Source organism: Protopterus annectens, chromosome 6.part1, assembly GCF_019279795.1.
Source record: "Protopterus annectens isolate FY-2018-M chromosome 6.part1, PAN1.0, whole genome shotgun sequence".
NCBI classification, from domain to species: domain Eukaryota; kingdom Metazoa; phylum Chordata; order Ceratodontiformes; family Protopteridae; genus Protopterus; species Protopterus annectens.
The window spans coordinates 334,820,280-334,832,891 of NC_056738.1; the positions used below are offsets into that span (position 1 = coordinate 334,820,280).

General features: G+C 42.1%; 1 protein-coding gene across 1 annotated transcript in view; it reads right to left on the reverse strand.

The window, feature by feature from the left end:
- Positions 1 to 12,612, reverse strand: part of TUT1 (terminal uridylyl transferase 1, U6 snRNA-specific) — a 411,795-nt gene that overhangs the window by 295,130 nt on the left and 104,053 nt on the right. Inside the window, exon 3 of the mRNA XM_044075371.1 lies at positions 11,424 to 11,630. Coding sequence (XP_043931306.1) covers positions 11,424 to 11,630 — 207 coding nt within the window. The remainder of the gene's footprint in view (positions 1 to 11,423; positions 11,631 to 12,612) is intronic.

A 12,612-nucleotide genomic window follows, 5' to 3' on the forward strand; every position in this document is an offset into this window, starting at 1 on the left:
GCAAACGGCTAGAAAAAAAAAACAGAAGCTTTAACTAGATATTCAGATAAACTGACAAAATTGCAAAAATCAAGAGATGGACATGAAGAAAACGTTGGCTAAATATGAGGTTTCTCAAGAAGAACTGTTCAAAAAAATAGCATTAGAAGACACAACACAGAGAAAATCGGAGATTTTTGCTGTACTAGAGAAACTGGAAGGGACAGACTGTAATCATTTTAAGAAAACATAACTAAGCAACTGGACTGGTATTCCACAGCAGAATTTGTTAACTGAAATGGCTCATCAAGAGCTCCAAACCTGGCCATGAAAAAGCAGCCAAGCCCTATATTACTAAAGATGTAATCATACCAGCAGAAAGAGTTCATCCTGACAAAATTATGACAGAAAGGCAAAATATTAAAAATTGAAGACAGCAGAGCGTTTATAGAAAATGAGTATTCATTCACTGTATACCAAGTAGAAGAGAAGTAAAATTATCTCAGCAATCATAGAATGTCAAGAGGCAGGTGCCAGATTCAAGCTGCTGTACCCAGCAGTCTTCAGCTTGTTTTTTCCCCTGGGGATCATTCATTTTTGATGCAGAACACACTGTGGAGGAAAATAAAATTTACCCAACAAAAGGTGAGTCAGCAAGCAGAAGGGGACTCTTATTTCTCAATCTTCTGATGTTAAGGTTCATAGAGAGATTTTGCCAGTGAAAACTTTTCCAATGTTCCAAAGTAAAAAGCTTGAGAGACAAAAAAAGTACAGGAGTTGAATAGAAGGATAAGTAGTACCTTGGACATGAACCATAGTGTGGTGTTGAGAGATAGGGATGCATGCATAGGAAGAAAAGCAGCAACTCTGAAATTAGTGAATAAATGAAAGACTATAAAGCATTTTATTACATTTGTTGAAATATGGTTTTGCAAGAAAAAGTGGCTGAAAACCACTTGACTGGTGCTGACTTTGTTAAATTTGTGGCTCGACTGTAAAGCATATACCTTACTTTATATCATTAATGTTTAGGAGGACACTACAAGAGGGGGGGGGGGCTAAGTAAAAAATTTGTTCCTATTAGTATTTGTAAAAAAAAAAATAAAAGAAATAATTTCATTATATAAATTGCATGTTACATACAGTAAAACAGTTTTGTGTAGTGTGCAGTCGGGGTATTTTAAATGGGGGAGGTGGGGAGGCCTTCAGTGACTGTTGTAAGTGTTACAGACAAAGTAAACAAGGCACTTTTTTAGTTTAAAGAAACATAGGTTTTACAGTACAAGAGAAAAAAAATGGCTGGACAAAAACAAGTTTAACATGCTGTGATATTGGGCTGTTGGGGTGGAGGTGGGTTGTAAAAGTACATTATACTATATATTATATGCAGAAATAGAATATTTTTCTTATTTTACAATGGTGGATGTCTACATTACTACCTCTGGCTTAAGCTGTAAACAATTTTTTTTAAGCATGTAGGCTTTAAAAAATAAGACAAAATGATGAAAGCCATGAAAATGCTAAGCTTTTTACAACTGCAAAGATATTAGCTTGTTTGTTGGCAAATGTTCAGTGGAGTCGAGATGTCTGCAGCTGGGAGCACCTGTGCATTCTTTTCTTAGTGAAATTTACAAAGTCTCAATGCTGAGTACATTTCCAGGCATGGAGACAAACTGTCTGCACATACAAGCAGTTAATCTTGTGAATTCTGAGTATTCCTTGCTGAGGGAAATGCAAAATTTAAAGGAACAATGGCAAGCAGTTCAGTGAAAAAAATTATGTCGGAAATCATGGGATGTGAATAAACTTTAACAACCTTCCTAGCAATATTAATACTTTAATGCAGGTAATAGAACAGTGTACAAACTAGTTTTATTTAAAGATAGCCAGTGCACTTTTTCTTAGGACTAAAAGTTAAAATTTTCTTAAAGCATACAAGCTATTTTCATAACTGGGAGGGGATATAAGAAAAGAACAGATGACAATCAGTGTAATAGGGAGCACAGGCTGTAGCATGCACTTTAACATAGTAACCTTAAATTTAAGTTATGTACTTGCTATAACTATGCATCTGTGCTGTCCATTTTCATTCTTCCTCAACAAAGGGGCTTGGATCCTACCTTTGATCCAACTCGGCCACTTTTTTGCAGTCTAGGATCTGACTGTCTAGCTCATCCCTTTACCCATAATGCCCCTGAACACTGCTTTACCTCAGATCAAGTTTGCTGCCTCTAAGCTGCGTTTGAAAAATGTAACATAACCGTAATATTGATAGAAACAGATGTAACAGAACAGAGGCTCAAACAGGAATAATGGTTCCTGACAAACTCCATCAGGTCATTCCCACAGACAAGGGGGAAGGAAGTTGAGAAAGAATGAAAATGGACAAAACAGATGGATAATTATGTTAAAGTACATAACTTAAATATCGGACACTGTCATTTTCTTTCGTTGCTAAATGAATGGAAGAGTCCTTAGCAACAGTAACCTTGTGTCACCCTCATGGAAGGATGTTCCGGAGTACTGCAGAGCCAAATGCAGCTCTATTCCTGGAAATTATGTCCAATTTATAATGAGTCACAAAGGTATGACCTTTTGATCAAGTGGCAGCTACACAAATATCATCAACGGAAGCTCTGGACCAAAAAGCAATGATGTAGCCATGGTAAGGTCAAACCTTTTAAGGAGTACACATGATAAATACAATCAATCAGTTATCCATTTGGCTATTTTTTTTTTCTGAGACAGGGCTACCCAACTTGTTTTTGACAAAGGAAATGAATAAATTATCAGTCTAATTTCCTTCATTATATGAAGACAGAAACAAAGTCGTCTATGTACATTTTATAGAATACAGCATGTATTCTTCTTTATTCTCAAAGTTAGGGAAGAAAACTGGCAAACTGATGACTCGAGTGATGTTCATCTCTGATGCAACCTTGGTTAACAAAGACGGATTTGTATGCAAGGCAACTCTGTCCTTATGGAAGATCAAGTAAAGCGGTTTTGAAGAGAGTACTTGGAGTTCAGAGACTCAACTTGCCAAAGTTATGTCTATGAGAAAAATTGTTTTCCAAGAAAGAAACCTGAGGTCCACTTTAGCAGAGGGTCCAAAGGGTGATCGTGTCAGAATCTGCAAAACTATTGTAAGATCCCAAGGGGGCATAATGGTCCTTAATAGGTAGCCTAAGTAAAAAGGTACCCTTAAGAAATGCCTTACACAGCTTAGATGATGCCAAAGGGAAAGCATTTTGTCCAACGTGAAAATTCGAAATGGCAGCCAGATAAACTTTAATAATCATAAAGAAGACTCGAGACTGAAATGTGGACTAAAGTATCACTTGGTTACAACAGCTGAGGGGGGATTAAAGCAAAAAACCTGCTGCACTTGTTGTTGAGGGGAAAAGTCGAATAGGTCGCAACAAGGCTGACCCCACTGATGGAAGATAATGTTTGCCACTGTCTAAGAGACCACTCATGAGGCATCAGAACAGTTCTGCTGAGACTCTCTGCTAGTACTTTTGATTTACCCGGAATGTGTGTCACTATAAGAAAGCGGTTGTATGAGATTGGCCATTGTCAAACTCTCACTTCTTCTCAGCAAAGAAGGTAAGTTCTGGATCCCCTATGCATGTTGATGATGTAAACCCCCTATGCATGTTGATGAAGTAAACCACTGAAATACTGTCAGTCTGAACAGTAACTGTCCCCAGAGGAAGGGAGTACCGGGTGGCCTGCAACGCTAATAAGACCGCTCTCATCTCCAGAACATTTACCTTCAATTTGTTCTCTAGTGTGGTCCACATGGCTTGAACAGTTCATCCCAAGTAATGCCCCCCACCTACCCAAACTGGGAGGTGTCCATGGTCAACATGGTGATGGGTGGAAGGAGGATAAAAGGTCAACCCTGGCAAGTGTCGGATTGAATCCACCATGGTAACGAGTCCTTGCATACCCTAGACAGTTTTATTGGAAATTGTACAGGTTTGTGTAGAATGGACCATTGCAACTGTATAGAATGGACCATTGCAGTTGTAAAGTCCACTGAAGGATTATCACATGAAAATGAGCCGTTGGTATTAATGTGATTGCAGCAGCTATTGATCCCAGAGCTCTTAAAATCAGTTTGGCTGGAGGGAAATTATGAGACAGAATTTGACTGACGTAATCGTAGCATAAGAATTCTGCTCTGTGGTAAGAACACTTGAAGATTCAGTGTGTCCAAGACTTACACTGGTTGAAGTTTGGATTTTGCAAGAATAACGGTGATCCCTACAGAAAGAGTCACTGAAGAAGGTAGTGTCTGGCTATTATCAACAGATGGCTGGTTGATGAGGTGAGAAGCCAGTCGAGCTGCAACCACTGCCATGCATTTGGTGAATATCCTGGTGGATGTGATGAGACCAAAGGGCAGAGCTCTGATCTGATAATAACTGGCACTTAGCCAAAAATGAAAGGAATCTTCGGGATAGTCTGTTTATTTTTATGCAATAGTACATATCCTACAGATCTATACAGCACATGCAGTTGCCTTTCTGGAGCAATGGTAGAATGGACTGAACCATGACCACTTTTTGTAATCTTTGGTGGATTTTGTAAAAGGGGGATGAAATATCCTCTGGACATGATTCTTTACACCCATGAAGCTTTTGTGTTTGCACTCGATAGCCTGGATAGCCATCACAAGCATTCGCCGACTGTCTCCAGAGAAGAGCAGTCAGGCAACCTTTCAGGAATGCTGGAAAGGTCTGTCCGAGAAAGAATCTCGAGACCCTTGATTTTGCGGACCCACTCTGCCATGTGTGTGCATTTTACATTATTATAATAATTTCCCCCTCTGCCTCTAAGGGGGGATCTCCAAGTGAATCTTGAAAAGGCCCTTAAGATTTCCGAAACAACATTTTCTTACCATGCCATTGATTTCTGGAGAAGGAACTCTGCGGGTTAAAAAAAAAAAAAAAAAAAAAAGATCCCAATGCCATACAGGTTCTTTCTAACTTGTTCACGATGGGAAAGCATCTCTCCAACATTAGGCCCAAAAAGACAGGATCCATCAAAAGCAGTATTGATGAAGGATGCTTTATAGGGCTCCCCAAAGTCACACAAGCAAATCCAAGCATGCCTCCTGATGGATATGCCTGCACTCACAGCCCATGTGAAACCTTCAGCCATGTGAGAAATTAATCTCATGGGTGTTTGAGATGGACTGTAGGGTGGCCAGTCATGAAGAATAAGCTTTCATCTCCTTCGCTGACATGGACCATGGGTAGAGTTAGAAAGCTCCTTTATTAAGTTCCACTGTAACCTAGTAAAATGTGTCAGGCAATTCAGTAATCTTATAGCAAAGGTCACTGATGCATATACTTACTTTCCATATCTGTTCAAAGCCTTAAACTCTACATTAGGGGATGGACAGATGAGCTCTGTTCAGCTAGCTCCTTTTTTGTGGCTGTCGCAACAATCATGCGATTACCTGGAATCCCCTTCGACCAATGTTCTCTCTAGTGGTGCACCGAGGATCTTGTCCAGATGTTTAGGGTAGGGTGGGCTCTACAGAATCAGTTTCGTTTCATGCCTGGCAGGAGACAAGGTTGATGAGTTTATCTACTAGAGGGCTAACCCAGGATGCAGACAGGCCAGAGCCAAAAACTTCCAAGAATACAGGTTCCTCCTGAGAATGGTTCTGGGAAGACCATCCACCTTTTGGTACAGGAATTTCTTCTTCCAGGTGGTTATCGAGAATGCATCTGTTGCTAATGCCTTGGGGTCTGGTGTCCTGGTGCAGTAGCCAGGAAGTTGCTTGTTTATGGAGGAGGCAAACAGGTCAATTTGTGGAATACCCCACCTATGGACTATATTCAGGAAAATATCTCATTGCAGCATCCATTTGTGGTTGTGTGGAATGGTTCTGCTTAGGTAATCTGCCTTGGAGTTGTGCAGGGATGGAATGTAGGCAGCCTGAAGGGTGATCCCCTGAGAGGTAGCCAGTTTCCACGGCCGCAGAGCTAGTTTGCACAGAAGGCAGGACTTGGTCCCTACCAGCTTTTTGGGATACCTCAGGATTGTGGTGTTGTCTGTGAATATCTTTAGAGGGCCCTGTTCTAAGTAGGGTTGGAAGGCCTGTAGAGCAAGGAGGATGGCTCGCATTTCGCTGACATTTATGTGATGTCATTTGTGTCTGCCCACAAATATTGTACTTTCCTTTTTCGCCAGAGTTGCTCCCCAGCCCAGATATGAGGCATCTGTGTGCATGGTCTGGGAGGGACAGGGTGTTTGTAGAGGAAGTCCTGGGTTCCGAGCTACCTGCGCCACCCACCATCTCAGTTCCTGATGTAAGCAGGGGAATCCTGAACTCTAGATGGTGGGAGTGCTAGGTCCACACCAACTGGAGGTACCACTGACCTTTCCTCATGTGCATCCTTGCTAGGGGCAATATGGGAATGGTAGCTGCTATGTAACCTAGAAGTCTCAGAAATTGTCTTGCAGTCAATTCTGCTGATTGTAGGGCAGCAAGAATGTGGTGTGAGAGGGATACCACCTTTTCTGCTTGAAGGAGGGCCTTCATGAGGTCTGTCCTGATCCTGCAACCCAGAAAGACAATGTCCTGTGTGGGTTTGAGGTGGGATTTTGGAAAGTTTATCATGAACCTTAGAGACTGTAGGAGTACCAGAGGGTCCTGGGAGTGACAAAGAAGAGTCTTCTCATCTTCTGCCTGAATTAGGAGGTTGCCTAGGTAAGGGAATAACTGGATCCCTTTTTCCCTCCAGTAGGCAATGACTGGAGCCAGGCATTTGTAAATACCCTGGCGGTAGTAGAAAGCCCAAAGGGCAAGGCACAGAACTGAAAGTGAGATGAGCCTGCCAGAAATCGGAGGTATTTCCTGAAGGTGGGCTTTACAGGTATGTGAAGATAAGCATCCTTTATGTCCAGGGTTGCCATGAAACCCTGAGGAAGGATGAGTGGAAAGCGAGTAGGTAAGGGTGAGCACCCTGAAAGTACGAACTTTTAGGAAAGGGTTGATGCGCGAGAGGTCTAGAATCGGCCTCCATGATCGTTCCTTTCTGGGTAACAAAGATTCTGGGTAGAATCCTTTTTTTGATTGTGTAGATACTGGTTCTATGGTGCCCTGTAGTAGCAGGGTTTGCAAAAGCTGTTGGAGAAGGGGTAGTTGACTGGGAGGAGGCTGTGGTATGCACAGTCTTGATGGGGGGTGATCCAGGACATGAAGTAGCCACTCTGTATGATGGACAGTACCCACTTGTCTGAGGTAATGAGAGACCATGCAGGGAGACAGTGAGAGAGACGGGCAGATAGGGGTATGGATGTGGGGGGGGGGTGAAATTGTGGCAGGTAGTCAGACACTACCTGCCCCATCAGGAAAGGGAGGCCTTTGGCTGGAAGACTGAGAAGGCCTAGCCTGAGGAGGTTGTCTTCTAGGGTGTCTTCTAGATTGGGGGGGGGGGCTACAATCCTGGAGGTTTTCCTGATAAACTGTGTCTTTGCCAGGTAGTTCCTATGGAACTTTGGAATAGGTGAGACTAGGGGGTGTTTTAGGTTCTGTAATGCTTTTCCTTTCTGTTGCAAGGATTTAAACAGATCAGTGACTTTTGCACCAGAAAGGGCTGAATGATCCAAAAGTGCATCAAGAAGTTTGGCCCTGAAGTCATCTGAGAGGGCTGAAGTCACAGCCACGAGTACATTCTTAACACTGAAGCTGATGCAGCCAACCTGGCTGAGGCTTCAGCTGCATCTTAAGGAGTGTCTACTCACTTGAGAAATGAGGGCTATCAGGGAAGACAAGGAAGCTTTTGCTGAACAGTCAGGGATGTCATCTAAATCCTTAGCGGCTTTGTTCAGCACAGCTAAGGAGTATTTGGTCATATGAGTTTGGTAGTTGGTGGTTCTAAATGAGAGGGTAGCAGAGGTGTAGATTTTCTTTCCCAACCACTCCATAGTCTTGCTGTCCTTATAAGCAGGGAAGGTAGGAAGGAGCTTGGAGGCCCTATCCATAGAGGTGGAGATAGTGGCAGGATCAGCAGGAGGGCACTTAAAAGAGAATTTTTTTCCATCTCAGGGACTTCACAGAGTCTGTCTGCTTTACTGGAGGTTGAGAATCCGGGTTAATAAAGACTGAAGTAAATGCATCTAGGAATGCAGGTTGAATAGGAAGGATGGCAGAAGGTCTGGGAGAGTCCATTTGAATAAGGTCATAAAACCTCTTTTGTACTTCAGTCATATCCAAGGATTGCCACTTAAAGTGGTCTTTCATCTTATTAATAGTTTCTTCAAAAGTTAGATCCTCTACAGGGGAGTCAGGTTCAACTGAGCCCTCCTCAGGAGATCCATATCCCAGGGGGGGATGAGATCTGGGAGGAGGATGAAAGAGTCCTCAGAGAATTCCTCTTCTTCGGGCTGATCTACCCTCCTTTCAGGTATGGGAGGTCTGCGACTTAGGAGGGGAGGAGCAGTAGCAGAGGCTTCTACAGAAGGCTTACGGGCCATAAAGGCATTAAACAAACTCTGGCTGAAGGCCTGCTTTCAGAGGCCGGAGTATGGTGTCTTGTTTTCTGTTTTTTCTTTAAAGGCCTAGCAGGTGTCTGGCTAGAGATAGGCCTAGGCTCAGGCATTGGGATGGCAGAGACGGACTCCAACGGGCCAAGAGTGAATGCTGGTTCCCACCAAAGTCTAAGGAAGGCACTGGTACATCCTCTGTGGACATGTCTGCTCGGGATTGTGCGGCTTCCTCAGACACCCACTTTATCTACACTGGCATATGCCGGATCATCAGCCAAACTGACATTGGCTACATACTGGGGTATGGCTGAGAGGGGAGCAGCTGATGAAGTAGGCAGACGTCACTTTTATGGCCCACATTCCTGCAGCCATGTCAGACGTCTGATGCACCGAGACTAAAAATCTCTGAAAACCTGGCAGGATGAACTGGAGAGGAAGAAGGGTAAACTCACAAGTAGAATACTGCAACACTGGACTAGAAGGACATCAACTGTACAAAAGATCAGTCTGCCAAACATTAGTATATGTATACAATACAAAAGCTGGAAATACACACACAAAAAAGTGATGAACAATAGCTCTTCATCATGATGGCTATGCTGTCTATACTATCATGGAACGTGAATGGCCTTACATGTACAGAAGAAAAGGACAGAGTACTGAATTATATTAAGAAATGCAGAATGCAAATAGCAATGCTGCAAGAGACGCATTTGGGTGGCTATTCAGACAGACAACCAGTATCACAATGTTTAAGAATTTAGTAAATAAATGGGCAGGTGACAGGGCATTTAATCAAAGATTTTGTAGTAGTAGGCTGCTAGCTAAGCTAAAGTAAAGCTGTGGACCTGTGTACCCTATGATGCACAGATACATTGATCTTTCAGTGGAGGACATACGATGGTGGCTTTTCATGAGAGACCTATCCCAGAAGGATAGACTGCATAACAGCATAATCCATGTATTCCTTACCCACTGAGGAAGATTTAGAATGTGTGGCTGGGGAAGCTCTCCCTTTCACTAGGGAGCGTTTGGCAGAAAGTGGCACACAAGTAAACTCTCAACAGTTCTGTCAATTTCTTAAAATGCTGTATAATCAGGTTTGACAAAAATGCTTAATCCTGGAAGGATGCAGATGTGGGCTGCCTACTGTATTCTAATATTTATGTCTCTGGGGAGAGGGACTTAAACAGAATTGCAAAGGCTTTTTCTTAGCTAGTCTATCTAACTCTATAGCATATCTGGCCTAGGCTCTGGTAGCTCAAAGCTGGTAGGCTTACACCCCCCCCCCATTAACTACTGAGATGAGATTATAACTTTAGGGGTGCCAAAACTCTGGTGCAAAGCCCGAGCAGACATGTTAGCTGTTATCTCCATATCTGTCCCCAAAGCAGTCGAGCGAAAACTGGCAGAAGTGTAATGCACCATCACCAGAGACTGGATAACAAACTGACTGGTTGTGGCATCCAATGGCCTCTGGAGTTGAAGTGCATTTTTCCGCACTTTAGCATGCCTTTGGTCACTGCCCGATTATTAGCTAGGCATGTAATAGCCTGCAAACTGACTGTCTAGTACTTACCTATGAACTTCTTTAGGATCCTCTCTCTTCCTTGACCTCATTTGTGGAAGTATTATTTTTATGGGCACCTTCTTAAGGGGAAGGGTTTCCCCTAAATACACCAATGAATTTTCAGATAACTGCATAAGGGCTTTCCAATTTTTACTATGTGACCCATGCTTGCAGAGTAATTTCCCTACTTCTCTATTTTTTCCTTCTTTTTCCTGGTAAAACATGCACAAATTTGGCAATTAACCAAATGATGACACTTTCCAGAGCTAAACAGGAATTGAAAATGTGAATCTTTACCAGAGATCTGATGTCTGCAACACAACAGAGAGTTTTCAGACCTGCATGAGGCATGCCCCAAGAAGGCGGCTCAGTTTCCCCTAGAAACTTCACAAGCAAATGCAACAAGCCAGCATTTATTCAAACAGCAGAATTGAAAAAAAGATAACTGTTCATAGATTTCTCAGTGAAGCTCTGGGACCACTGCCAGACCAAGCATCACAACATTTTTCACTGTGGTACATAAACATCTGCAGTAAAAATATCTGAAGGTAGCATGGGATGACCTCCTCTTATCAAGGATGCAAGAGTGCGTCTTTGCACAATGAAGAGCTGACCCAGGCTAGTATGTCCACAAAGCTATGGCAGTCAGGCCATATGTGTGGCTGGCCATTTGGGACTGTTCTCGTATATCAGGAATTCTACAACAGTAATCCATAATCCATACAAAGAACACACACTGCTTCCGAAGTAGTAAGAAGTTAAGATATTACAACGTACTGGCAACTTTAGATGCAGTACACACCCAAAAAAAAAAAAAAAACAAAGAAAAGAAATCATCAAGGACTAACATAGAAAAGGGGCACCTCCAAGTACTAGAAAAATTAGGTTTGGCAAAACATATGCTTGCAGAAAGCAATGTTTTACACAACTGCAACAGTTCTCATGGAATAAAGATATAAAGCTAGTATATTATATACTTTACTTATCTTCCTTGCCAGAAAAAAAATGTACAGATTAATTGAACTCAGTCATGTATTAGGGCAAAAGTGTGTCACTACATCAACGTGAAATTTCCTTGAATACTGATTCAGAGAAAATGTTTTATCAAACACACTTTCAGAGACAATGGAGAATCCCTTTCCTCTACTGTTGTGCAACCTCAGAGTAGGTACATTTAAGTTTTGGGGAGTGAAGGGAGGCTTGCACTCTACAAATAAAATTTTCTTCAGCATTTGCGAAAAGTGATTCTGGTAAAACATTTTTGTTACATTAGGCTTTACGGAAAATGCGATTAATGTACTGACACACTTCCATTAGTCAATGTATAAATCCTGTACAAACCTGAAAGCAAATCACTTACATCATTAGCCTTGCAGAGTGCTTGGGACAGTTCCAACTGATTTAACATCTGGCCTTTTGGAGTGCCTTGGTTTTTCTTTGGAATGTACCTGAATTCTTTCTGTTCTCGCGGTTTCACTCGCAACTTTTGTCCATTAATACAGTGCTGTTCAGACAGTACTTTCTTTCGAGTCTCAATACTTTCCAGCTCCACAATAGCATACAAACCCTGTAAAAGGCATAAGGTATATGAAGGAAGGCTAGAGTGTTGCAGTTTTCAACATCGAATAAGATTTGGCATAAACAAATTACACTAACTATATTTTGAGGCTAAAGCCATTAACTTTTAAACTTAGATACGCTACTGTATCTATTTCACTATTCTGCTGAATGCTTAACATGACCAGACGCAAATTTATTTTCTCAGATCACTTGACCTAGGTGCCCTGAACTGTTAAATTATTTGTCTGAAGTCACAATTTACATAAATGGAGAGCATAAAAATCAAATCCCTGTGCGCAAATAGCAGTCTGCACAGAGCTCATTCTTCAAATGGCCACTATCGCAGTTAAGAATGAACATGGACATCATGAAAATGAATGACCTAAATGGACTTGAATGGATCATTACACATCCGACAATCATCAAACCTACTGTGGACAAGAATCCCACAGAAGAACTGAAGTGGTCCTCAGTTAATGAAAGGTTGTCAAAACTGGTGCTTGACCACAGTGAGAACATAACATACAAATATTTCAAGCACAGGCAATAATGCCCTTCTAGACTGCCAATATACAAAAACAGTTGTTCCCATAAATAGTGTCCAGTCTGTTCTTAAAAAATATCTAAATTAGTGCTTGCTTTAATGGAATTTGGTGGTCTATTTCATGCATCAGTTACTCTCTCAAAGAACCAATTAGTACACTTCTCATTTCCACAGAATCTTCTACATGGGCTGCCTGATGATTCTCTACTACTTTTTGATAACTTCAAACATTCACAAAGGTTGTTGTGTCTTTCGGCTTTTACTGGTTAGGGGTCGCCACCAGTGGAACTCCGGTCGGCTAATGATTGGCAGTAGATTTTTACGTGCAGAGTTGCCGGCCCTGACGCACAACCTTCAACGAAGGTACGCCCATTCACGCATGTCTCCACACAGAAGACGCTCTAGCTGAGAATCTAACAGGACAACGTCTTACTGTGAGGCGACA